Source organism: Podarcis filfolensis (assembly GCF_964270895.1).
Source record: "Podarcis filfolensis genome assembly, chromosome: 13".
Taxonomy (NCBI): domain Eukaryota; kingdom Metazoa; phylum Chordata; class Lepidosauria; order Squamata; family Lacertidae; genus Podarcis; species Podarcis filfolensis.
In genome coordinates, this window is record NC_139615.1 from 9395679 (window position 1) to 9423383 (window position 27705).

Here is a 27705-nt window from a genome sequence, read left to right on the forward strand (position 1 = left end):
AATCCAGACAGAAAAGTTGTTGAGCCATTTTTATGGGAAATCAGCAAAAATGACACTGTTGACATGGGTTGCTATACATCCAGATTTTGCCATATATTTCTGCCAATTTCCACCCAGACAATGCTACCAACTACAATATTCCATATATGTCCGGGGAATTTCAGACACGTGGCACCCCTACTGATCTACAGCATTTGTTCACTGATTGCGGTTTTAAAACTGTAAGACAATTGACCCAAGACGCTTAGAGAGGACAACAGGAGGAGGGGACTGTGGCATATAATCCAAACTTTACAAAGTGACTTCTGATTTGTCCTGAAAACAAAGTAATACCCTTTTTGTGCACATTTTCTCCCATTAACAACATTTTTGTACACTTTTTTTTGGTTTAGTAGAACCCTGCAGATTATTCACACAAGAAAGACTAGCCTCATCCTACAATATAAATGGAAGGCAACTTGCCTGAAACAGTGAAAAACGGCTGTGTAAAAATACTCACTTTAGCATATGAACAAGATGCAGTGTGATGTTCCTTTTAGTTCCATTTCATTTAATGAGAGACCCTAGGTGCTCTTCTTCTTTGCTGTATCCATCTAGTGGTGAATGACCATCTATCCTCTTTTTAATTGTCTAACAGCACATTCGTAAGACTCAGAAGTAAGTCCCCCTGAGTTCGAAATGACTTTGCTGAATCGCTGCATTGAAAGGAAGGAACCTCAAAGGTCATTTGGTCTTCAGCCCTTGTGGCTGAAGTGTCACACTTCCCACAAACCACTTCATGTAGTATTAGCTTAATCTACCATTAGCTTAATCCATTTTGGAAGCATATAGAAATGGAAATATTGTTGTTCCAGGAAAACAACTGAGACAGCATGAAACGGTCAGTCCGCACTTTCCCTGCTTACTAGTGCTTTAAGCATGAATTTTTGGGAGCTTAAATGAACATCCTCTTCAATAAGAGATCACAACATTTGGGGGTGTTTTCCTCCTAAAATACAAATGCTGTTTGTGTGGAGTTGATTGATAGAAAATGTATAGGCAGAATGGATTGGAAGGAAAGGGAATGAGACAGAAAAAGGTCCGCTTACTGACAGGAGAGACATTATTCCAAAAGTATTTAAAGGAAAAATGGGAAGTGAGGTGAGTCCACAAGTTGAACAAGAAGTCAATGTTCAATTTGTACTCTACAGGAAAATCTGAAGCTTTTTCTCACTCAAAATCTCATCCCTCCTCCCCTTCTGCAGCCTACTTTCTCAATCTGTTGTGTGTTCGCTTTCCTAAGATGATTCTATTCATCTTCTCTAGGGATGCAATCAGAAGAACATTCCAAGGCAAGGCTTACTTGTTAACAGGAAGCTAAGGGAGTCCATTGTTTGTCACCCTACAAGGTGAAGCACATCTACCACCGAATTTAATGAGACTTCAGGACAGAAGTTCAGTGGTAGGGCACATATTGTGCACGCTGAAGGTCCCAGGTTTTGCCCCTTGGGATCTCCTGACAGGGCTGGCATTAGAGTTATTGTTGCATTGGAGCAAGGAGAAAACCTCTTTCTGAAGCTTTGGGAATCTTTTTCCAATCGCTGTGGACAGTACTGAGCCAGATGGACCAAGGATCTGACTTGGTGAAAGGCAGTTCCCTATATTTCTATGCTTTTTAGCAAATCTGTATATTTTCCAGTCATCATGCCAAGGCTTGCATCTACATGGTTCCCGCACTGTGTCTATACATAACAAAAATTCTGAATTTTATTATTTCCTTTCTTATGCGTGCATTCTGCCTTTCTTCCATCATGGAATCCAAGGTGGCGTGTGCATATAGTTCTCAAGTGGTAATCCATCTAACCACTGACCAGACACTACTTAGTTTCAGTGGTGGCATCATGTGCCTTCATATGGTATTGACCTTGATTTAAAAAACACAAAAACTAGAAAGTTATATACAGCTGCATCAAATCAAAATTCCCGTTAGAAGAGGAAGAAGAGTTTGGATTTGATATCCCGCTTTATCACTACCGGAAGGAGTCTCAACGCAGCTAACATTCTCCTTTCCCTTCCTCCCCCACAACAAACACTCTGTGAGGTGAGTGGGGCTGAGAGACTTCAGGGAAGTGTGACTAGCCCAAGGTCACCCAGCAGCTGCATGTGGAGGAGCGGAGACGCGAACCCGGTTCCCCAGATTACGAGACTACCGCTCTTAAGCACTACACCACACTGGCTCTCCACACTGGCTTGATGGATCAGTGTTAGAACATTGATCCATCAAGCTCAGTGTTGTCTTCAGTGAGCACCTGTCAGTCAGTGAAGACAATTCTGAACTAGATGGACCAATGACCTGTCTCAGAATAAGACAGCTTCCTGTGTAGCCCATAATCTTGTGGCCTACACTGAGTAGTCCAGGGATAGGGGACCTTTTTCAGCCCAAAGGTCACATGCAATGCTGGGCAACCCTCTCAGGGCCACATACCAATGATGCGTCAGCTAAGAGTTTTAAGTGGATGGAGCCATGAATGTTAATTTTACCACTGTACACACAGACACCTCCATCCTCCATCCAGTTTAGCAAGAGACTTTATCAGGGTTCAGGGATACATTGTAGCTGGGGGGAAACACTCAAGAAGGTTGTGAAGCAGGATTGGTTAGGGGTGTGGCCTGAAAATAGTCCTAAGGGCCAGAAAGGGACATGAAGCGCTGCTGTCAGTCATTGGGCCTGAGGTTCACCATCCCTGGACTCTGCCTCAGCAACAATACTCTTTTGTTGTTCTGCGATTTCCCTCCCTCATATCCTTATGAAACAATCTAAAAACCACTTGTCACACCAGTGAGCTCCAGAAGTTTAGTATTTTGTGAAAAAGTATTTTATCTGGTATGTTCTAAATCTGCTACCAGCCAATATCAAGGTGACCTACGGTGTTATAGCAGTGTCCTTGCCCAGGAGAAGCCCAGTCATGGTCAGTTCATTTATATTAGGGATAGAGAACTGGTGACCCCCGAAATGTTGCTCCCACAATCCCTGACCACTCGGTCAAACCGGCTAGTACTGATGAGAGCTCATGTCCAGCAATGTAAGCAGGTCCACAAGTTCAGCTTCCTTAATTTATATACCTCATTTCACACATGCATCATGTTCAAAGTGTTTTGTTTTGTTTTTTTTAATAAAAAATAGAGAATTTAACTTCATCTGCTATTGCCTTTCCTCCTTTTAATCACAGTGATTACACACTTACTCCCAAGCAAAACAATTGGATGTTGTTTCATTTCATTTCATTCTCTCCTTGATCCTCTGAGTCACCTCCAAACTTGTTTAAAAGGGCCTTTTCCCCCTCCATGGATCTCAAATTTTTGGAGTACAGTGGTACCTTGGGTTACAGATGCTTCAGGTTACAGATGCTTCAGGTTACAGACTCTGCTAACCCAGAAATAGTACCTTGGGTTAAGAACTTTGCTTCAGGATGAGAACAGAAATTTTGGGGTGGTGGCAGCAGCAGGAGGCCCCATTAGCTAAAGTGGTACCTCAGGTTAAGAACAGTTTCAGGTTAAGAATGGACCTCCAGAACGAATTAAGTTCTTAACCCGAGGTACCACTGTAATCAACACCTTGTATTGCCTCAACACATCTTTCAGTTCCTGCTTCACAGTGTCATTTTTCAATGTTTCCTCAGCACCCTAACCCAGAAGAAGCCTGATTGTAGTCAGTTTATTCATATCAGGGACAGGGAAAATGTGGCCCTCTAAATGTTGCTCCCACAATCCCTGACCACTGAGGCCTTATTGACCATCACTGATGAGAATTCGTGCCAGGCAATGTCAGCTAGTCCACAAGTTCACCTTTCTCGAGTTACGTACTGCATTTCAAACAGATTCACCATGTTTAAAGTGGGGGGTATTTTTAAAAGGAAATAGAGATTTCCAAACAATATGAAAGACATTATATATTTTTAATAAATGCATTCCAAATACCATTGTATTTATCAATATACAATCAGCATCTAAAAGCAATCCATTCATACGTTGCAAGAGTTGTCATATCTTTGGTCCGTTGTTCAAAGGGGACCATGGTATTATCTTTCCAATCATAGACTCGAAGAGTTGAAAGGGGCCCAAGTCTCATCTAGTCCAAACCCTTGCAATGATCAGTATCAGTTTTTGGCAGAAGTTAGGGCATGGAGAATCCATCTACATTTATATGCTGTCAAACTTCATATAAGAGGTGTATGGTTTAAAATAATATCTGAGAATTTTAAATCCCCTCCCAAAATGGTATATATACAGTATTACTTATAAACCTATGTTTTGTATCCTATCACAATTTCAAGTTTTCTTCTTTTTCTTTTTGTTGTTTTTCTTTTCTATTCATTCACTTTATTTTCTCGCTGAAAAGTTTCAATAAAGCATAAAAAATAAAAAATTACACAAATAAAATAGAGAATTTATCTACATCTGCCATTGCCTCTCCTCCCTTTAAGCACAGTGACTACACAGTTACTCCCAAACAAAACAATTGGATGTTGTTTTAGTTCTTCCATTTTCCCCTTGCGCCTATGAGTCACCTCTAAACTTACTTAAAAGGGTCTTTTCTTTTGCAAGGAACCCCAAGCTTTCTGAGTGATCAACACCTTGTACTGTCTCAACACATCTTTCAGTGCCTGCTTCACAGTGTCATTTTTCAATGTGAAGATAAATGGGTTCAGAAAGGGGCAGACGGTGGTGGTGAGAATGGCGGGCACTTTGTGAATTTCTAATGTCTCTTTCTGGGAAGGTGTGACATAGATGAAGATGCTGATGCTGCAGGAGATGGAGATTATGATCAGGTGTGTAGCACAGGTGTTGAAAGCCTTGGCCCGGCCAGTGGAGGTGGAGATGCGCATTATTGCTGAGATGATGAACATGTAGGAAAACAGAGTCACAGTCAATGAGCATATGATGACAACAGCAGACAGAAAAAAGTCCATCAGCTCAATGAAACTGGTATCGCTGCATGACAGTTCCAGCAGTGGGCCGCTATCACAAAAGAAATGATTGATGACGTTGGACCTACAGAATGACAATCTGGTGATCAGGATGGTGGGAAAGAGGACCGAGAGGAATCCACCCAGCCAGGAACCCACCAGCATTTGAATGCACACCTGGCTGTTCATGATGGCATGATACTGCAGGGGTCTGCAAATGGCAGCATATCGGTCATAGGACATGGAGGTCAAGAAGATTAACTCCACCGTGCCCAGAAAGAAGTAGAAATAGGATTGGGTCATGCAGCCAGCAAAAGAGATGGACTTGTCGTTGGAAAAGAGGTTCCACAGCAGCTGTGGGCTGATGGCTGAGGTGAAGAAGATATCTAGGGCAGCAAAGTTGCCAAGGAAGAAGTACATTGGGGTGTGGAGCCGGCTATCCACCAACACCACAAAGAGGATGACCATGTTGCCCAGCACGGTCACAATGTAGAGGACCAAAAAGAAGAGGGCGAGAAGGATCTCTTCGTGGCGGTCAATGGAGAAGCCCAGCAAGATGAATTCAGACACGCTCTGGTTCTCCATCAGACTTTCCCCTCGTCACTCTCAGCACATTGTCTTGAAGGAACAGTAGAATGGTGAGAGTCAGAACTTTGAACCCAAAACACAGGTGGTGCTTTACAATCCTTATTCATCTTTCCCACCACACTTTTTAGGCATTTATTTGGGATGGGATATAAATCTACTAAATGACTTTAATCAAATACACAATTATGACAAACATGAACATTTACTTACTGTAGCAAGCAAAAATCCAGTCATGTCCAATACTGGATTTGTAGGCATGGTTGCAAAGAAGATGCTTCTAGATTCTCAATGTTATTTTGTGTTCTGTCAAGAAACCTGCTGTCTGTCTATCAAACTGGATTTGTAAAATACTCCATTCTTCAACCCTCTTTGATCTCAGCTGTCCATGTTTTCTTAAAAGATGAACTCTACTGAAAAATCTTCCTCCTGCCATGCTCTGTGGCAAGTAACCCACCCATTTGTAGTTAGAATTGAATTGTTCCCAATGTGTGCAAATGAGAGAGGACAGGTTTGAGGAATCCCATTTAGTAATGCATTGAGAATCTGAAATCAATTAGTGGGGCTCTAGAGAGACAGTCTCCAGGGATATTGTTAGAATAATTCTCTAATACAAAGGTTGATGTGGTAGTCAATGAAACAGGAATTTCATTTAGTTCTTTTGAACCAGTTCCTTTCTAATGAAATCATCATCATCATCATCATCATCATCATCCTATTCTCCCTTTTACCAATGTACTGTGTTGGAATGAGTGTTCAATTTCAGGTGGAGAGTTCTGGACTCAAAAAAAATGTTCTTCTATGAAATGCACTGGGTGGCCTTGGGATAATCACTATGTGTATCTCAGCCGAACTTACATCACAGGGATCCTGAGTGGAAAGGAGCATTGGAATAGAAAACAGCCCTGTTGCATCAAGTTAAAGGCCCATCTAGTCAAGAATTGTGTTCTCACTGTGGCCAGCCAGATACCCATAGGAATAACTGCACAATAGAATGTGAACACAACACAAGTTGTCATTCCCAGTGACTGGTGTTCAGGTGCATACTGCCTCTGATGGTGGGGGCAGAACATAGACACTGTGGATAGTGAATAGCCCTTGGTAGTCTTCATGAGTTTGTCTATTCCTCTTTTAAAGCTATCCATTTGCTCAGTCATGATGCTCACTCCTCTGGGAGCAACTTCATTAAAATGGAAAACTGGGAGCAGGGGGTCAAAGCCTTGCAGGAGTGTCAGACAGAAAGAAGATGAGTTATTCTCTGGCTCAAATCAAGATCCAAGCCAGAGAAGAACTCGGGGATTATAGTGTTCCAACTTACATTCAAGATGAGTTTTATGAGTTACTGAGAATCATAAGCCAAATGAAGGAATATTCATATCATGTCTCTAATATTTTGCCAGATGAATAGAATGAGAGGTAATGAGAATTCAGTGCTGTGAATTAGTGAAAAGCATAGCAGTCAACTAGATGGAATAAATATCCCAGCATTTGATTGTTGGAGAACTGGACCTGGGAGAAAGGGTTAACTTTCTTTATAAGCACAAGTCACTCTCATTTACTGATGGGAAATGGGAAATATTTACAGCCGAGGGGCTGCTGTGTACTACAAGATGTTTAAAAGTTTCTATGCACTGCTGTTGTTTATTCTGGAGGTACTCAAAAGTATGCAGTACCAGCACTTTTTTTCTATTAAAAAGTACTCTTTATAAGTGTGGAACTTACTGGGGGGGGGGAGTGGACACGGGTGGCACTGTCGTCTTAACCACTGAGTCTCTTGGGCTTGCTGATCAGCAGTTCAAATCTGCAGAATGGGGTGAGGTCCCATTGCTCTATCCCAGCTTCTGCCAACCTAGAAGTTCAGAAGCATGCCGGTGCAGGTAGATAAATTGGTACCGCTGCAGTGGGAAGGTAAACAGCGTTTCCATGAGCTCTGGCTCTTGTCACAGTGTCCTGTTGCACCAGAAGTGGTTTAGTCATGCTGGCCACATGACCCGGAAAGCTGTCTGTGGACAAATGCCGGCTCCCTCGGCCTGAAAGCGAGATGAACACCGCACCCCATAGTTGGTAAGTTTGACTGGACTTAACCGCCTAGGGGTCCTTTACCTTCTCACTTATTGCAACAACTTCATGCTGAGTGCCAGCACCGTATTGTTTTTCTAGTAGAAAAGCTCTTATTCTATATGTATGTTTTGAATACCAATAAAGTGTCTTAAATAGCCACATGTGTGCAGACCAGGATATAAAATACCACCAGCACCCCACAAAGAATGCCTATACATGCACCATACAAGATTTGGGCTTGCAGACTTTAAATCAGTTCAAATCAACATAAATGTCATTTTGTGAAAGTTAGCAAGAATATCTATGACAGTCTTCCACCTCAAATTCTTCCCTTGAGAGATTCTTCTCCTTTCCCTCTCCCGCTACCTGTAATTCCAGGCCAGCAATTCATGTACGTCAGCAACTGTGCCTGACACACACACAAAATCACTCATTTTGTGCGTTGACCACAAGGGGACAGTCCTTTTCAGTGTACTCAGTTCACACCTTCAGCTACTCTTCTGGACCATTCAACATGTGTGAATCATGGTCTGGGGCTAAGGTCTGACAGTACACAGTGCTGCAACTATGTTGAAGCTAAGCAAGTCCAGGTCTGGTCAGTGCCTAGATGGGAGACTTCCTGGAAACCATATGAATGCTGAATGGAGTTTGAGACATTTGAGATGTAAAATGCATTTATTAACCTAGAAGTAGAAGTAAATAAATGGAACTGAAAGTGATTCTTGGGTTACATTGAGTAAATCATCTTGCTCTGGGGAAGAAAGAAGAATATACTTGTTTCATAAATAGAAATTAGTCCAACATTGCCTTGAAGGTACTCAGTGAAGGAGCTCCTGTCCTTCCCTGTGGAAATGTAGCAGGACCCCCAAGACCTACATCTGGTCACACCAGCAGCTTCACATCTCACCCGCCACAATTTTGTGAAAGTTCTTCCCAGTCTTTTCCTTTACTTCTTCCTTGAGGAACAGTCCTCTCTTCCTTGCAGCATCTCGAAGGGCTTCCTTGACCTTCTCATTCCGCAGGGTGTAGATGAAGGGGTTGAGCGATGGGGCCACCACACTAGTCAAAAGAGCCACCACTTTGTCCACCTTTTCGGTATAGGTGTGTGTGGTGCGGACATGCATGAAGATGTGGCTGCCGTAGACGATGGTGACCACAACCATGTGGGAGGCGCAAGTGGAGAAGGCCTTGCTTCGACCTTGCACGGAGGGGATCCTCAGAACAGCCAGGGTGATCAAACAATAGGAGATGACAGTCAGAACCAAGGATCCAAGGATGAGCCCCCCAGCCAGAACCAAGTTGATGGTCTCCACCCATTCGGTGTCGGTGCAAGCCAGGTTCACCAAGGGTGTGCGGTCGCAGAAGAAATGGTTGATGACGTTGGAGTCACAGTAGGGTAGACCAGTGACCATGATGAGCGGGCCAAGAATAGTGAAGAAGGCTGCTACCCATGTCCCACAGACCAGCTTAAGGCAGAACTTCCTGGTCATCAGTGCTGGGTAGCGCAAGGGGTTGCACACGGCTTGATAGCGGTCAAAGGACATGACTCCTAAAAGCAAGAACTCAGTAGCCCCCAGGAGAAAGTAGAAGTAACATTGAGTCATGCAACCAGTGAAGGAGATGGTGTGGCTTCCCCAGAGGAACCCGGCCAAAAGCTTAGGCACCGTCACCGTTGTGAACCAAATTTCTGCAAAGGAGAAATTGCGGAGGAAGAAGTACATGGGGCTCTGCAGGCGATGGTCGGACAGAGTGATGCAGATGATGACCGTGTTCCCTGAGAGTGTGATGAGGTAGTTGGTCAACACCAAGAAGAAGAGAAGCAACTGCGTGGAAGGTTCTGTGGGGAAGCCCACCAGGTAGAACTCCCGCACAGCTGAAGAATTGGCATAAGGCATGGATGGATAGTCAACTCTGGTCTTTTCTGCAGGGGCAAAACAAAATTCGCAAATGACATTCAACTCCGGATGGGGGAGAAATCAGATTGCGTTCACATTTAAAGGAGGAATTATTGAATTTGAGTTTCCTGAAACTTTGCCCTCATACAGTGGTACCTCGGGTTACGTACTTAATTCGTTCTGGAGGTCCGTTCTTAACCTGAAACTGTTCTTAACCTGAAGCACCACTTTAGCTAATGGGGCCTCCTGCTGCCGCCGCGCCGTCGGAGCACGTTTTCTGTTTTCATCCTGTAGCAAAGTTCTTAACCCGAGCTATTATTTCTGGGTTAGCGGAGTCTGTAACCTGAAGCATATGTAACCCGAGGTACAACTGTATATGCCTTTTGGTACACATTACTGGGCTGAAGAATTGCGTTGCAATTTTCAGAGAAGCATGGCTGTGCTTCGAATCACATTTCATTCTAGAAAGTGCACATTGGGCAGGTTTACCTTTAAATGTGAATTGAATGGGTTTCTGCCCCATCCCTTGCTGAGCCCCAGCTCTCTAACTAAGATCTGTTCTACCTTCAAGAGGCTTAGGATGCTCTGCTTGGTTTTGGGTGCTCACTAACAGTGTCAAGGGAGCCTGATGATTTGGAGGGAGCAGAATCCAAACTGTACATATTTTACACTCTGACTCTAAGTACACCCCTGCAGATGTTCATTCCATTGAAATCAATGGCATTACCTCAACCAAGAGGATAAAAACTTTATAAAAGAATGGCGGTGAAATTATAAGCTATTTAGGAGACCACTGTAAGCAGATGGAAACATTAGCGGGATTTTGATTTCACTTGTTGTGTACCAACTACCATGGATAATTATGGATTGATATAAAAGTTGGAGTATCAAAGAATATGCAATATTAAATGTTTAAAATAGAACCCCATGGAGGGGATGAGGGGAAGTCCTGCGACTCAGAGGAATCTCTCTTTGGATAACTTTGTATTTGTAAAACCAAATAAAAATGTTTTCAAAAAAAAAAAGGAGAAATCAATGGCATTATCCCTAACTGATGATGTGAGGAGCTTCTAGCAGGGCATGTCATTACGACATTCCAATGAAATATATATCACATTGCCCATTATAATCCCTTACCTCAAACCCCTTACGTCAAACAGGTGTGTATTCTACAGCATGGGGCACATATATATATTGTAGAATCGGGGGGGGGGTGTTTTGTTTTGCTGTGTTTAAACTACAATTTTATTTGTACAGCCCTGGAGAGCTCTTTGATCAAGTAAATGTGGCTCCTTTTTTTTTTGTCAGTGAGCTAGTAAATGTGTTAGCACATCGGTAGGCAAACTAAGGCCTGGGGGCCGGATCCGGCTCAATGGCCTTCTACTTTCATCGCACTGTTCCAACACCTGCTGAAAACCTTTGGATTTGTGCAAACCAAAACTGATTTTATGCGCGTTTGCACTTAAACTCTGTTGATTTTAGCTGTATTTTGATCCTTTTATTATGTCTATTGTTCTACAAGTCTGCTTTTATTGCTATATATTTCTTAGGATTGTTTTTAGTCATTTTAGTAAACCATATATCTCTTTCTGAGTAAAGACCAAAATACAATTTTGCCTGACAGGACCAAGGTCGCAATATTGTTCTAACAATCCATCGCCATGGTAAGAGTTTTCTTACTATGTTGTAAAGAAAGGATTGAGTGGGAGTAGGTCATTTCAAGATTCCCCATAAACTCCAGGGTTGATCGCCAGCCAGGGTGGGTCACACCAGAAGAGCAGGCATGTCCAAAGTCCATTTTGGGGGCTGTCTTTATCCAGCAGTTTATTTATTGGGGTCAAATCCTTTAAAAAGCTCAGCAAGCTCAACAACACTCCGGGGGGGGGGTCCCCAGAAAAGCTCAATCATAAAAAAGCTCAACAACATTGGGGTAAAATCATAAAAAAGGGTTGGCCCTCTTTGAAAATCTGGCCCTCTTTGAAAAAAAGTTTGGGCACCCCTGTACTAAAGAGACCATACCATTTCCACATACCTACCCTAGTGCTCACAGCCAATATCACCCCTCGTAAGCTGTTTTCTCTTCCATCACAGAGGCTGGGTGGGCAAGGTCAGTAGCAAGGTGATGTCTTGACAAAAGAGAAAAGTGATGATGAACTGTGTGCATATGACAGACATAGGCAGACGGATTAGAATGGGGCTCAGCATCAGCGTCTTAATGCTTCGGTGCGGATCGTTTCCCTGATTTCAGAAGAGTTTAAAGGAAGCAATTCTCCAGGGGCAGAAATCCCAATAGTAAAGTGGCTGTTGAAAAAAGATGAAGTATGTAAAGCTAATCTAGGATTCATTGACCCGAGATGTTGACATGATAAACTTATTGCTTGAATGTGCAGAAGCTCCCTGCATTTAAGTGATCAGAGCCCTTAAGCTACAGTTCCATGAAAATATTAAATATTACATATATAGCTATCCCTTCCTTCAAGGATGCATGGTCCCCCCCAACTGCATTATATATTCACAACACCCCTGTGAGGTATATTGGATTGAGAGACAATGTGGATTTCATCACGTGTTTTAAGATCAGGTTGGTGTTTGGTTTGGCTAGGAATCCAGCATTTCCGTGGTACTTTGCCCAGCTTAAGCCCATGGTAAATACAATGACCCAGAGGGTATGAAACCAGGAAAAATATTCATGGTGGGCTGCACAGTTTCTTGTGTAGGCTTGAAGATGCTCGAGAACTGGAGTTTTAACTCTGTAACAGAGCTAGGAAGGCTGCAGTGCCAAGCTCCAGAGAGCTGTGTCCTCCATCACAGTTTCACAGAATTCCATGCAGTCCCAGAGGAAGCGGGTGGCGCTGTGGGTTAAACCACAGAGCCTAGGACTTGCTGATCAGAAGGTCAGCGGTTCAAATCCCCACGACAGGGTGAGCTCCTGTTGCTCGATTCCTGCTCCTGCCAACCTAGCAGTTCGAAAGCACGTCAAAGTGCAAGTAGATAAATAGGTACCGCTATGGTGGGAAGGTAAACGGCATTTCCGTGCGCTGCTCTGGTTCGCCAGAAGTGGCTTAGTCATGCTGGCCACATGACCCGGAAGCTGTACTCTGGCTCCCTCAGCCTATAGAGCGAGATGAGCGCCGCAACCCCCGAGTCGGCCACGACTGGACCTAATGGCCAGGGGTCCCTTTACCTTTACCTTTTACCAGAGGCAAAGCACTCTGGGAAATAAAGATGGCCAGAACGACTCAAGAAACTAAGAAAAGCCCTGCTTGATCAAGCCAAAGGCTCATTTAGTCCAGCACCCTGTTCTTCGCAGTGGCCAACCAGAAGCCTGAACGCAGGATGTGAGCAAAGGATGTGGTATTTTCAGAGGCATAAGACTTAGTACAGTGGAGGGAGAATATAGCCATTGTGGTACATAGCCAATGATATCCACGATGGACTGTCTAGCGCTTTGCTCTGCAATGCACCAACTTGGTTTTTAAAAAAGAGGAAAGACATTGTGGTTGACTGCCACTAATGGGATGGAGTTATTTTGGGATGCCCTAGGCTGTGCCATACTGGTACCATGGTTCCACACAACAAAGCAGTCCTTTGTGTTACATCAGTGTCTTGCAATATGCTGCCTTATGGTCCATTGTCTTTAACATTCAATACTTTTACACCTTGCATTGATGTATCCATTGGGGTCTAATAATTTATAATATTTTATTATTTATACCCCAACCAACTGGCTGGGTTTCCCCAGCCACTCTGGGCAGCTCCCAACAGAATAATAATAATAATAATAGCGATAAAATATCAAACATTAAAAACTTCCCTAAACAGGGCTGCCTTCAGATGTCTTCTAAAAGTCAGATAGTTGTTTATTTCCTTGACATCTGATGGGAGGGTATTCTACAGGGCGGGTGCCACCACCAAGAAGGCCCTCTGCCTGGTTCCCTGTAACCTCACTTCTCGCAGGTAGGGAACCGCCAGAAGGCCCTCAGAGCTGGACCTCAGAGTCCAGGTTGAACGATGGGGGTGGAGACACTCCTTCAGGTATACTGGACTCAGACTGTAAATGGGGGTAAATGGTGCTGGACTCCAGGAAATCAAAGTTGCTCAAATTCAGCTCAGAATCTCCGCTTGACCACGTGATGCATCTACAGTTGAAATGTACCACCTTTCTGGAATCACTAGAGTAGTAAGTTCCATTGAACTATGCTGGATGTTGCACCTGAGAATATAATTAGTAATGAGCTACAAAACTTTGGTCTAAGATCCTCATTCCCTTAAGAAATTGCCCAATTAAACTTTGCGGTGAACTTCTTAAAAAAAAAACAAAAACAGGACTGGGAGCTAGCAGTTCATAGACCCAATTAAGAGCAAGGGATCCCTTGGGTCAAATAATATCCCTGGACAGTGATCCTCTCCTTAATTAGAAAGGAGTTTTGTTTTTTTCCAGTCCCCCTTAGTTTATTTCAAGAAAAAAAGAACAGTTTCCACAGATTATAAAAGTCCCACCTGAGCATGGTCCTGCTTCCCCCTCCCACTGTCTACTGATGAAATAATCCTATTTCTTTTATGTTTCTTTCTACCACTGCCAACATAACTGCTAGTAGAATAAGCGTCCACTGTCCTAAGCCACCCCTAATATGGAGAGGGCTTGTAGACTTGTCCGTGATGCACAGCAGTTAGGCATGTATTGCTTCAAAACACTTTGGCCCTGACTTTCATTAAAAATATATTCAAAATACAGTGGTACCTTGGGTTACATATGCTTCAGGTTACATACTCTGCTTGGCTTAAGAACTCGGGTTAAGAACTTTGCTTGGGATAAGAACAGAAATCATGCTCCGGCGGCGTGGCGGCAGCAGGAGGCCCCATTAGCTAAAGTGGTGCTTCAGGTTAAGAACAGTTTCAGGTTAAAAACAGACCTCTGGAACAAATTAAGTACTTAACCCGAGGTACCACTGTATATTCAATTGCATATATTTGTATGCACCTCACTGTGTTTACCCAGGGTTGGGTGAGAGCCAGTGTGGTGTAGTAGTTAAGAGCGGTAGTCTCGTAATCTGGGGAACCGGGTTTGCGTCTCCGCTCCTCCACATGCAGCTGCTGGGTGACCTTGGGCTAGTCACACTTCTTTGAAGTCTCTCAGCCCCACTCACCTCACAGAGTGTTTGTTGTGGGGGAGGAAGGGAAAGGAGAATGTTAGCCGCTTTGAGACTCCTGAAGGGGAGTGAAAGGCGGGATATCAAATCCAAACTCTTCTTCTTCTTCTTCTTCCTTGGAATGAAGGTCAGCTCTAACTTTAGGCCTATTTTCCTCCATTCTAGAATGAGTGGCGTATCACCAGGTGAGGTGAAAAAGGGGCTCAGTTTTAAGATGCTGATGATGGATATTTAGCTGAGCAGTTAAGACCGTCAGCTAACAAATAAGCCTTCCTAGATGATGATGATGATGATAATGATGATGATGCCACATATCTGACTGGTTTGCCCAAGCCACTCTAGGCAACTTCCAGTAAATTGCAAAACTTCAAACATTAACACATTCCCTATGCAGGGCTGCATTAAAATGTCTTCTAAATGTCTGTTGTTATTCTGTTTGACATCTGATGGGAGGGTGCGCCACTACCAAGAAGGCCTTCTGCCTGGTTCCCTGTAACCTCACTTCTCTCAATGAGGGAATTGCCAGAAGGCCCTCGGATCTGGATCTCAGGCTGACCAATGGGGCTGGAGATTGGTTCAGCATCCTATTCTGAACCTCTCTGGGAAGAAGATCACAGGCATAGAAGGGACCTATGGTTATCTTCAAGACTGATCCTCCAAACCTTTAACAATACCAGTGGTACCTCGGGTTAAGAACTTAATTCGTTCCGGAGGTCCCTTCTTAACCTGAAATTGCTCTTAACCTGAAGTACCACTTTAGCTAATGGGGCCTCCTGCTACCGCTGCACAATTTCTGTTCTCATCCTGAGGTCTAATTCTTAACCCGAGGTACTACTTCCGGGTTAGTGGAGTCTGTAACCCGAAGTGTTTATAACCCAAGGTGTTTGACCGTACACCCATATACAGCCCACATCTTCAGCGCCTGCATGGGCTGGTTTTCAGTAGCACCTTCTTTGACCTTCCCATCACAAGAACTCAGGAACAGCAGCACAGCATTCTGCTGGAACAGGTCCTGGTGCAGTGGAGTCACATTTCCTATTGTGAACACCTCAAAAGCAGCAGAGAAACGGAAACAAAACTGTGGAGGTTTTGTTGCATACCTAATTTTATTTCTACTGATTAAACAAATAAAAGAACATAGCAAACATGTACAAGAGAGTCAGCTCTCTCATCCTGCCATCTAGTCTCTAGACAGATCAAAGAAAACAGGCACAATGCTAGGGACGGAAGTCTGGAAGAATGGTCTCAGCCCCCTCCTTTCTCAGAGACAGAAAGTAAAACAAACATGATCTGGTGATCTTTGCAATGGGAGGGATGAAAATACTGACAGTGTTTGCAACCCAAGGTACCACTGTATGTGTTTCTGTTTTTCACAACTGACATAGCCATGGTTGGAATAAGGAGACACAAAGGCACGCCATGAGATGCTTCTACCAGATGTTTCATTTTATTCTCCCCTCTGGGTGCCATGGTCAAGGTTGAGGTGGGGCAAGGGATGCCCTTCTGCCATGATCATGCCGTTAGCCAGGTATCGGAGGGGAGGAGGGGGAGGTGGACTCACAGCACCGTCTCTTGGGACCTCATACCACGTGGGGGGAGGCAAGTCTTCTTCTGCCACCATGGAAGAGACGAGGTTTCCCATCAAACGGTGATACCTGTAGTTCTCTTCGCGCTCGCCCCCATCTCCGGCCACCCACAACGTTAAAGAGGACAGTGGAGGACAAGATCTCTGAGCCGCCCGGCGGAGACGGGCACCTCTACGTCCCCAGGAAGACAGCATCTCCTTTCGAATGGGGTCCAGGTCTTGGTAGAATATCTCACTAGGGGCAAGCGATATTTCTTTGGGCTGGAACAAAAAGTACGAGGTGAAATGCCTCCCTTTCTTAGGCGGTGTGGGGAGAGACAATCAAGAACAATAGCAAATTGCAAGGTACAGTGGACCCTCGAGTTACGCACCGCTTTGGATACGTAAGTTTCAGGTTGCGAACGCGGCAAACCCAGAAGTGTATACTTCTGGGTTTCACCATGCGCGCATGCGCAGAATCACTCTATCGCACCACACGCGTGCGCAGAAGGGGCGCCTCCAGTTACGGACTTTTCAGGTTAAGTACGAAATCCTGGTGGTTAAATGGAAAAAGACAAATGAGGGCCATGTTCAGCGCCATCCAGTGGCTAAACTGTATAATGACACTTATCCATACATACACAATGGTCATATCAAGAAAGGTTTTGAAAGTATGGCATGCCTAATGCTAGGCCACATTCATGGATGGGTTTGACTTTGTTAATAATAATAATAATAATAATAATAATAATAATAATAATAATACCCTACCCATCTGGGTTTCGCCAGCCACTCTGGACAGCTTCCAGCAAAATATATAAAATAATAAAATGTCAAATGTTAAAAACTTCCCGATACAGGGCTGCCTTCAGGTGCGTTCTAAAAGTTGTGTAGTTCTTGATTCCTTGACATCTGAAGGGAGGGCGTTCCACAGGTTGGGTGCCACTACCAAGAAGGCCCTCTGCCTGGTTCCCTGTAACTTCACTTCTCACAGTGAGGGAACCAGCAGAAGACCCTCGGAGGAGGACCTCTGTGTCCAGGCTGAATCATGGGGGTGGAGACACTCCTTCTTCAGGTATACTGTTTCATAGTGATTTTTCTTCTTTTCATGGTCTTGTTTGAAAAGTGTCTGTAATTGTTTCAGAGTAAGAATGCAATCATTTCAGTTTGTTACAAAATCACTTATGCTGTTATAAGGAAGGTGAATGAACTACATGCTAGATTGAGTCTGGCCTAATTTGAAATGAAACCATTCCACTTCATTTTACAAACACATACACTTTTCAAGAACTGAGGCGAGCAATGGGTGTTAAGGAAGTGGTGTTTTTAACTTGAAATAATCAACATGAATGGGAGTCACCTTCATGTAAATGGGTGCATAGGATAGCCCAATAAATGCACTTTGACCTTCTCTTTAACAATAAATTGCTAGTGATATTCAGTTTAACTCAAAGCAGACAAATTGCAGCAAGAGAAAAGAAAAAGAAAAATCTTGACTTGGGTCCTCCTGACAAATGTGCTTCAAAAATTAAATGATATGTTCTCATGCTTCTCATGTTCATGCATTTTCTGTTAAAGATCTTCATTTAAAGGTCTTTTTTTAAATGCAAAATACTAAATTCTCCGTTAGTATTGTTGCTTCATACCTTCTGTGAAGAAGACCAATGTTCGACTGTGCATTTCCCGCAATCACAAATTTCTTGCCCCTTTCTAAAATTAATTTACTGGTGTGTGTGTGGTATTTTCCCTTTTTGTTAATCTAGCAAAGAATAAAATGAAATCAGAATTAAGGGGTTTTTCTCAGCACTCGCCCTTCTTCTGAAAGGAAATGCTCTGTGGGGGCACACAGAAAAAGGGGGGTCAAGAAGCATCGGTCAAGCATGCCCCCTTGCCCCCCATGACTGAGGGAGGTTTTTTAAGGCTTGAAGTTGTTTAAGATTTTTACCCGAGGAAATAAACTGCCAAAGGGGCTGGATTAAACTGACCGATGGGCCCCCAAAACGGACTTTGAACATGCCTGATCTAGGGTTGAATGTGGCCTAAGAAGCTATTATTAATTATTATTATTGTTGTTGTTGTTGAATTTCTATACTGCCCTATACCTTAAGTGGTTCTCAGGGTGGTTCACAGAATAAAATCAAAATACAAAACCACAAAATATATAATCAAAAGAAAAATAACAACTCAATAACACCCCTCCCAAAAAAACAACCCCACCACATTTAGAAAGGGCATAGGATGTCAATCAGATCAAAGGCCTGGTTAAAAAGGAACATTTTTGCCTGGTGCCTACAGGTGTATAATGAAGGCAAACTTCCCTGGGGAGAGAATCCCACAGACAGGGAGCCACTGCAGAGAAGGCCCCGTTCTCTTGCTTCCACCTTCCGGACCTCTCAAGGAGGCGGCACATGAAGAAGGCCCTTGAGACCCAATGGCCCCGCAATGCCACTTCCATACCCCAATACTCACTGCCCATTGGCCTCTCCGAAAGAACTTCATTAACCCCTGACTTCCCCTGTCTGGTTTCTCCGACTTGGGTTCTTCATCGCCTGTTGCCTCCAGCTTCCTTCCGGAGGCCCAGTTCCCCATTCCAGGGGGCTCACCCCCCTCTTGCTGGGAGATGCCCTTCTCCCCTTTCTCCGGCTTTCCCCTATGTGGCCACCACCACTGGGGCTGAAGGCTGTGGTGGGGATGGAGCCATTGTGACCTCAGCTGGTCGCTGCCAAGGAGATATTGAGACCTATGGCCTTGACTCCAACCTCTTCGGGAGCTGTGCAATTCGGGCTGTCTGCATGAAGAGGAATCCATCCATCCATCCCTTGTCAGACCAACACAATCCTTATTTTTATTTTGTCTGAAGAGCAGGAGTGGGGAACTTTTTACTGCCTGAGGGCCGCCTTCTCTTCTGAGAGACCTTCCAAGGGCCACACGCCAATGGCAGGCAGGGCCAGAGGCAAAAGTGGGCGGGGTGATTATGCAAATGTTACTCTGGTTTAGGAGGCTGGTTTCAATGCATCTCTCTTTGTCCTCATAGAACCATAGAGTTGGGAGGTCACCTAGCCCCAACTCCCTGCAATGCAGGGATCTCAACTGGAGATTCATTCAGGGAAGCAAAGTTCAAGGACACAATCCAGCCAGGGGAAACTCCACTTGGGGGCAGTGAGAGATGCATCCGTGGGATTGCTCTAAGGACCAAACAGAGAGGTCAGCAGGGACAGACATTCCCTATCCTTGCTTTTAGGGCATGACCTATGTCATGGAAGTCTAAGGGGACATTTCCAAACTGTCTTCAAAGGCAGCCCCACCTATAACACATTTCCACAATCTAACATCACAACAACAACAACTTTTTATTTATACCCCGCCCTTGCCGGTTCAAAAACCGGGCTCAGGGTGGCGAACAACAAAGCAGCAGAAAATACAGTATAAAAACATGAATAACAATAAAATTCAAAATTCAGAAATCAATTTAGGGGAAATAAGCATTAGATAATCCCCAGGGCTAGCTGGCTGAATTGGTCCTACTTAGGTAAACCTAGAGTTTACCAGAGTCTGTACAAGAGAAACTACACCGTTGGCCCTCAGGACTCAAACCCCTCGCTCTCCTTGAGTGTTTTTGGCCTGGCTGGAATGCGTTATTGAACTCTGAAAATAGCTCTTGCTTGTCTGGAAGGATCATAGGGAGGGCAAGGTATGTGTGGAAACTAGTCTACTGTGCAAAGTTTGCCCCATTTTGCTCCTGGCCTTTCTGGCTACTGGCGTGTGGCCCCTCAAAATGTTTGCGGCCCTTGATCCCCACCTTTGCTTTGAAAACACCTTACCACAAAATGTATGGCGGGGGACCTCCCTTCTTACCGACCAACAATGTAATCAAAATGGCCTGGAATGAAGACTTAGCTCTCAGATCTTTATTGTCCAGCAAAACGCACAATTTACCCCTTCAAAATTCCCCCCCTATGGCCCCTCAGAACATTGTCAGGTTTTTCCATCGGCGCTTGATCTCACGGGCTGCTTGATCCAGCCACCAGTCTGCGTACATCACCTCCTGGAGCCAGAGCTGGAACTTCTCCCATTCGTAGGAATTCTTGAAATCCTGAGACGTCAGCTCCAAAAGAGCAGTCTCCAGCCTACGGAGCGCGGCACTGGAAAGTCGCAGGTTCCGATAGCGGAAATTCTCCTTCCAGCCTCTGACTTGCCCCTGTAACACAGAGTTGGTTACGTAACAGGGTTAAACTTTCATTTCTACCATCTGTGTCAGGGCTACCAGGGGCAAATTAAGACCTTTAGAGGCCTTAAGCACTTGAAGGATTTTGGTGCCCCTGTATATATCTAATTCAAAACATAAACAGTAATAAACCATAAAATAACTTTATTTTTTGAAATGAAATGAAAACTATGGTAGAATGGAAAATAATGTGGTGGGTTTTTTTTTTGTATACGTCTACTTTATTCATATTTTAATTTCCCACCCTACGTTGTCTAATTGCAAAGTCTTTGATCAGATCTTCAGGGTAAAAAGGGTAAAGGGTAAAGGGACCCCTGACCATTAGGTCCAGTCGTAGGCGACTCTGGGGTTGCGGCGCTCATCTTGCTTTATTGGCCGAGGGAGCCGGTGTACAGCTTCCAGGTCATGTGGCTAGCATGACTAAGCCGCTTCTGGCGAACCAGAGCAGCGCACGGAAACACCGTTTACCTTCCCGCCGGAGCGGTACCTATTTATCTACTTGCACTTTGACATGCTTTCGAACTGCTAGGTTGGCAGGAGCAGGGACCGAGCAATGGGAGCTCACCCTGTCGTGGGGATTTGAACCGCCGACCTTCTGATCGGCAAGTCCTAGGCTCTGTGGTTTAACCCACAGCACCACCCGCGCCCCTTGATCTTCAGGGTACAGGGTTATAAAGACTAGGACTAGCCACCTGAGAAACAGTTTCTATTCAAATGCGATTTTGGTTTTAAACGCAGTGTAAGGTAGTCTCTATGGGAGTATATTGTATTTAATTATGGGGTATCAGAGTTTTTAGGGGGCTAACCAGGCTGGGATAGCTGGGATAGCAGGCTTGTTGGTTTCTGAATGTCTGATGTAGATTTTCAATTTCGTTGTTCTGTATGGGACAATGACAATAAAGATTATCGTATTGTATCATATCTTCAAAACAAAACTTACATAACACATCTGCTTCTATACTTAGTAAAGATAAAGAATTCAGCCTGCCTCGTTGCATAGTTCTTCTGTTTTAATGCAGTGGAACCTTGCTTTTCAAACGTAATCCGTCCCGGAAGACCGTTCGACTTCCAAAATGTTCAAAAACCAAAGCAGTTATTTCTAGGTTTCCGGCGTTCGAAAGCCGAAACGTTCGACTTCTGAGACGATCGAAAACTGAGGTTCCACTGTATATTTCAAATGAGAAAACAAATAGCTCCACTGAGCCATTTGCTCCACCCCGCCCTCCAGCCAGCACAGCACACAACATGGAGTTGGAGCTGCTTCGGAGGAAAATAGCAATAAACAACAACAACAACGTCATCATCAAAATAAATAAATAAAGTGCAATGGAACGGGGTCCTTTGGCCTGAAATAGCAAGACAGGCTGGGGTGGAGGCCGGTCTACCCCCTCCCATAGACATGGCAGCTGCCAGTGGGATATGGGGGGGGCATGGGAAATCTGTCCCCTTCCAGTCCTCAGAAAGGGCACAGTCCAGTGTGATCCAGAAGATCCTCAACAGCAGACGCAAAGGTGCCCTCCCACCAGCAGGGGGCAGCACAAAATCATTACAGAACAATAGACCCGTAGCACTGGGAGATTCCCCCCAGGCATAGCTGTCAACTTTTCCCTTTTCTTGCGAGGAATCCTATTCGGAATAAGGGAATTTCCCTTTTAAAAAGGGAAATGTTGACAGCTATGCCCCCAGGGTCATCTCGTCTAACTCCCTGCAATGCAGTTGCCCGGTTCCACTGAGCAATTTGTGACTATTGATGTTAAAAATCCAGCAATGGAAAATTTCTGTGGTGCCCCTCTTCCCATGATGCCCTAAGCATGTGCTTATCTTGCTAATCCAATCCAGCAGCGACAGCCAGCATGCAGCGGGGTGTTGGTGGCAAGAGGCTGGGCATCCACAGAATTTTTTGTATGGGTGCCCCCAAGCCCCCCTGGAGTTAGCACCCCTATCAAAAGTAAGTACTTTTGATAATAAAGAGTTAGTGTATTTTTCTGTGTATAAGACGCCTCCATGATAAGATGACCCCTATTTTTTAAACCCAAAATTAAGAAATTATTTCGCTTTTGGGGGGAGTGGAGGAGGTCACTTCCGCCAATCGCTCACCCGCCTGCCCGCCACTGCTGACCCCTTGCCACAGCCTCTGCAGATCACGCACTTCGCCGCAGCCGCCAACTGTCTGCCCGCTCGCCACCACCAACAGCCCACCCGCCCACTTGCCACAGATGCCAATCGTCTGCCTGCCTCGCCACAGCCGCCAATCATCCGCCCAATCGCCGCTGCCATTCTCCTGCTTGCTGCTGCCATTAATCGCATGTCCCCCTCTGCCTTCACTATCCGTGTATAAAATGACACTCAGTTTTTGCCTCATATTTTTTAGCAAAAAGCATCGTCTTATGCATGGGAAAATTGGGTAATTCCTGACTCTGGACATCCCTTGCCTGATGGCGCCATGACAGGCATTAACTCTGAATCGATATTGGTTGGGGAGTAGAAATAATTCCTTGAATGAGATTGGCTGCACCAACAAGCAAACTTTGATCTTACATTGACTGAGCATAGTAATATCCACGTTGAAAGCTATTGTTGGGGCCATAGCTCAGTGGTAGAGCATCTGCCTTGCATGTCAAAGGTCCCAGGTTCAATCCCCAACATCTCCAAGCATTGCTGGGAGAGACCTTTGTCCAAAACTCAGAAGTGACCCTGCCAGTCAACATGGCCAGAAGTGTGCTAGACCAGCCATCTTCAAACTTGGATCTCCATACGTTGTTGGAATACAACTCCTATCATCACTGACCGTTGGCTAAGCTTTCTGGGGATCAGAGTTGCAGTCCAGCAATATCTGGGGACTCAAGGTTGAAGAGCAATGAGCTAGATCAGCGGGTCTCTTTTTTTAATTAATTTTTATTAATTTTCACATATAAATTATAATACATACCACAAAACTTCACCACTTATACAATCTTTTTTGGACTTCCATCAACACCTCTGATGATCCACCGTTTTAACCACTTAAATTCATATTGCCTTTAATTATCATAACTAACCATCCTCCCCTTTATCTATTTTTGCAATAGTTCCAATAATTCCCCTCACAAAACTTCTTGCAAACCTACGCGTAGTCTGATCATCACAATTACTTTTCAAATAGTCTGTAAATTTACGCCAGTCTTCTGTGAATTTCTGGTCCCGCAGATTTCGAATCCTTCCTGTTAGTTTATCTAGTTCTGCATAGTCCATTAATTTCATCCTCCATTCTTCTTTCGTTGGTCATTCTTCTTTCGTTGGTAATTCTTCCTGCTTCCATTTTTGTGCCAGTAGCTCGATCAGTGGTTCTCAACCTGCGGGTCCCCATATGTTGTTGGACTACAACTCCCATCATCCCTGAGCTCTGGCCTTGCTAGCTAGGGGTGATGGGAGTTGTAGTTCAACAACATCTGGGGACCCACAGGTTGAGAAAAGCTAAGCTAGATAGATCAGTGGTCAGCATAAGGCAGCTTCTTGGGTTCCTATGAGGAAAACCACCCATGCCCTGTGGCTTGTGGCAGTGAATCTTCTGAAGATGTCTATCCAATGGTAAAGGTAAAAAGGTAAAGGACCCCTGTATGGTTAAGTCCAGTCAAAGGCGACCATGGAGTTGCAGCGCTCATCTCATTTTCAGGCTGAAGGAGCCGGCGTTTGTCCACAGACAGCTTTCCAGGTCAAGTGGCCAGAATGACTAAACCACTTCTGGTGCAACAGAACACCATGACGGAAACCAGAGCGCACGGAAGCGTCGTCTACCTTCCCGTCACAGTAGTACCTATTTATCTACTTGAACTGGTGTGCTTCCGAACTGCTAGGTTGGCAGGAACTGGGACAGAGCAACAGGAGCGGGGATTCAAACCAACTTTCTGATCAGCAAGCCCTAGAGGCTCAGTGGTTTAGACCACAGCGCCACCCGCGTCCCTCCAATGGCATGTTAGTTAAAACATCAAACCTCACGTTGCCTTCCCTGTCTTCCTCCTTCACTTCCCCCATACTCACAGCACAACAAATCCTTGGCCAACAGCAGTCAAACAGGTCCAGCTGTTTCTCCGGTCTTCTTGGGCTGCTGGATGTTGCCTGGCTGAGCCCAACTTGGGAAGGAACACTCCCCATCAGCCCCCCCAGGGTGCTGGTTGGGACGGAGGCTCTGCCGTGGCTTTTGCTATGTGGAATGAAAGGAGGCCTTCCCATGCAGCTCTGGTGGCTTCAAGACCCCGCCTGACCTCACAATGCAAAGGTGAAATCACAGAGGAACCATGCACACTATCTCTGCAATATCTATAAGGGTTGTGAACAGGGCCACAACCCAGGGAAAATCATGCCTGATCTGGATCTGCCCCCATATCAATTCAAGGATGGGGCTCATGTTTAATTAGGGCTTCGAATTAAAGATACATTTGGGAGGGGAAGCAAGGAGACACTGAGTTCTGTTCCCTCCCTCTCAACCACACTGTGAGCAGGAGGGTTTAATCTTGCTGGGGCAGCCTGCCTTTCCTTCCTGACTGCTGCCTCACCTTGTGGCAGGGCCCAGATTCCTCCAGGTGACTCGACCCAACCTAGGGCAGTCTGGGGCTATCTCCACCCAAGTGGGACGCGGGTGGCGCTGTGGTCTAAACCACTGAGCTTCTTGGGCTTGCTGATCAGAATGTCAGTGGTTCAAATCCCTGTGACGGGATGAGCTCCTGTTGCTCTGTTCCAGCTCCTGCCAACCTAGCAGTTCGAAAGCACGCCAATGCAAGTAGATAAAAAGGTACCACTGCAGCAGGAAGGTAAACGGCGTTTCCATGTGCTCTGGTTTCCATCACGGTGTCCCATTGCGCCAGAAGCGGTTTAGTCCTGCTGGCCACATGACCCGGAAAGCTGTCTATGAACAAACACCAGCTCCGTCGGCCTGAAAGCGAGATGAGCGCCACAACCCCATAGTCGCCTTTGACTGGACTTAACTGTCTAGTGGTCCTTTTCCTTTTTTTTATCACCACCCAACTCAGCTGAAGTGCAGATCCCTCTGGATCGGCTTGATTCTGATCAGGGGTTAGGGTTCAGCCAAATTTGGTGCACAGCCCTAATATCTATCCCTTACCCAAAAAACAAGGATTTCCAAAAGAACATGGGGAGGGGGTCGGGAATCCACAACAGAACTGATCGTTTGCTCATCAGCCAATATTCCGCTGACTGATAGGATCTAGTGGTTGGAATGAACCGGTTTGGTTTAACAAATTTAAATGCATTACCTCAAAAATCTCCAAGGTATGCCAGACAATAGTGACCATAATGCCTGGGTGAAAGGAATATGAATTTAAGTTAATTTTGAGGTGGGGCTTTGAATGATTTTTAGGTCATCTTCAAGTTCATTTTCTTGCTTATGTGTTTTTTTGTTTTGGTCCTTTAAGCATCAAGGTAATAATTGTTGCAGGAAAATAAACTTAAATGTTTTGCCATTTTGTCCTTGAACCTAAAAGGGTCCAAGAGAAAAAAGAGACAATGAGGGGAGCAGGGGTAGGATGTCTAATTTAAAGAAATTCCCTGGTCATGGATACGCAAAAGAACAGTTACGGAGAAGTGTAAAGAAGCCCTCCTCTATCCTTCATTGCCTCAAAGAAATGGCTGCGGTGGCTACTTTAGTGGCCAAGAGTGCTCGGGCCTCAGAGTTCTGAGTTCAAATCCTCACTCAGCCATGAAGCTCACCTTGGGCCAGTCACTGTCTCACTGCCTAACCTACAGGGTTACTGTGGTACCTCGGGTTACCGACGCTTCAGGTTACAGACGCTTCAGGTTACTGATTCCGGTGCTAACTCAGAAATAGTACCTCAGGTTAAGAACTTTGCTTCAGGATGAGAACAGAAATTGTGCGCTGGCAGTGCAGTGACAGCGGGAGGCCCCATTAGCTAAACTGGTACCTCAGGTTAAGAACAGTTTCAGGTTAAGAATGGACCTCCAGAACGAATTAAGTTCTTAACCCAAGGTACCACTGTATTGTGATGGCAAAATGAGGGGAGAACCAGGTAAAGCCCCTGAAGCCTGAGGAGGAATATAAACGCACAACCAAACAAGGCTAAATGTTATTGTCACTCCAGAGGAAACGCGGAAGAAACGAAAGATGTGTGTCCACTAGATGGCCACTAGAGGGCGGCAGATGATCTAGAATGGGAAGAATAAAAGGTGAAAGCAGCAGCAGCAACCTGGATGGCAATTTTGTCGCCTGCCTGAAGAGGGAGGAGGAAGATGCCTCTAGAGCAGGAGTCGTGAACATAGCTGTCAACTTACAGATTTGAAAATAAGGGACCAGCAGCCAAAATAAGGGATTTTAATCAACCAGCTGAAATACGAAGTTAAAAGGGACCAGATAATTTTGGAGAGCAGTGCCGGTTTTTAGCCCTTTGTTTCCAGAGGTTGCTGCTCAAGACACCAGCCGATGAAAAGCTGCAATTAAATAACTACAAGCAGCAACCACTTTTCATGCAAAATGAAGTCCAAGCTACGAAGATGCTGCTGCAGTTCTGTATCTTTTCTCTCGTGCTCCATCTGCAGCTCTCAATTCCATCAGGTGGGGGGGGGGGAGAAGAGGGGGAATAGCGCCTGAAGTAAACCTGCTGATCAGACCATCTATGCTAGTCTACCACTACAAATCTATGGGAGAAGCGCTTGTGGTCCTTCCCTTGTAACCCTTGGAACACCTGCCCACGCCTCCTCTTCCTCTTCCTCCTCTTCCTCCTCTCTCTGAATTGCTTTCTCTATGGTTGCCCTCATTCTCCTCTCAAGATTCCTCAGCAATTCATAGGCCATGCCAGGCTGCCCATCTCATCCGGGTCCTTCAGCGGCACAGCCGCAGTACGGCCTAGTGGGAGTGGCGGCGACGGGCAGAGGGGAGGCCCCAGGCAGAGACGCCCAGTTCAGTGGCCGCAAGGAGGATGGCGGCAGAAGAGCCCGAGGCTCCCGCCAGTCCCGGCAGGGAGGGGCTCCCAGGGGCTGAGGCTGGTGAGAGGAGGCTGGAGGGGGGCAGGCTGGGCAGCCAAGCAGCACAGTTGGAGCCTCCCTCCTCCCTGGCTGGCAGGGAGGGAGGGAGAGGAGCTGCTTCCTTTGAAACCCGGGAAATTTAAGGGACATCCATCAATAAGGGACAGCAGTGGGACATGGCGCTGGGATAAGGGACTGTCCCTCCAAATAAGGGACGCTTGACAGCCTTGGTTGTGAAGCTCTGGCCCGGATCAGCCCCCACCCAAGCTACCCTCCCAGCAAGACTGCACAGCTTTGGATGACAAGG

The 27705-nt window shown here is 45.3% G+C and overlaps 2 protein-coding genes and 2 long non-coding RNA genes across 5 annotated transcripts; all 4 read right to left on the bottom strand.

Moving 5' to 3' along the window:
• Positions 1–4559: 4559 nt before the first annotated feature.
• LOC310747304 (olfactory receptor 6J1-like) lies at positions 4560–5531 on the bottom strand (the record flags this gene model as incomplete). Its single annotated transcript, XM_083581658.1, has 1 exon — positions 4560–5531. One exon carries the CDS (start codon positions 5529–5531, stop codon positions 4560–4562), a length of 972 nt encoding a protein of 323 aa, XP_083437784.1.
• A 2717-nt stretch (positions 5532–8248) lies between these two features.
• LOC310747130 (olfactory receptor 6M1-like) lies at positions 8249–11939 on the bottom strand. Of its 2 annotated transcripts, none has more exons than XM_083581475.1 (2): positions 11524–11939; positions 8249–9513 (listed from the first exon to the last, which is right to left on the bottom strand). In XM_083581475.1, exon 2 carries the CDS (start codon positions 9485–9487, stop codon positions 8489–8491), a length of 999 nt encoding a protein of 332 aa, XP_083437601.1. In that variant the 5' UTR covers positions 9488–9513; positions 11524–11939; the 3' UTR covers positions 8249–8488. The 2 variants fall into 2 exon arrangements, with proteins under 2 accessions (XP_083437601.1, XP_083437602.1); XM_083581476.1 differs by having other exon boundaries at positions 11520–11939.
• Positions 11940–16062: 4123 nt separating this feature from the next.
• Positions 16063–18979, bottom strand: LOC310747198. Its single transcript, XR_014540890.1, has 2 exons — positions 18671–18979; positions 16063–16483 (listed from the first exon to the last, which is right to left on the bottom strand). It is a non-coding gene; the product is annotated as an uncharacterized lncRNA (long non-coding RNA).
• A 1115-nt stretch (positions 18980–20094) lies between these two features.
• On the bottom strand, positions 20095–25315 carry LOC310747199. The gene is made up of 2 exons (XR_014540891.1): positions 24444–25315; positions 20095–20399 (listed from the first exon to the last, which is right to left on the bottom strand). It is a non-coding gene; the product is annotated as an uncharacterized lncRNA (long non-coding RNA).
• Positions 25316–27705: the final 2390 nt, after the last annotated feature.

Bases quoted from the DNA above. Each gene is read 5' to 3' on its own strand.
- LOC310747130 (XM_083581475.1), bottom strand. From the start codon at position 9,487: ATGCCTTATGCCAATTCTTCAGCTGTGCGGGAGTTCTACCTGGTGGGC.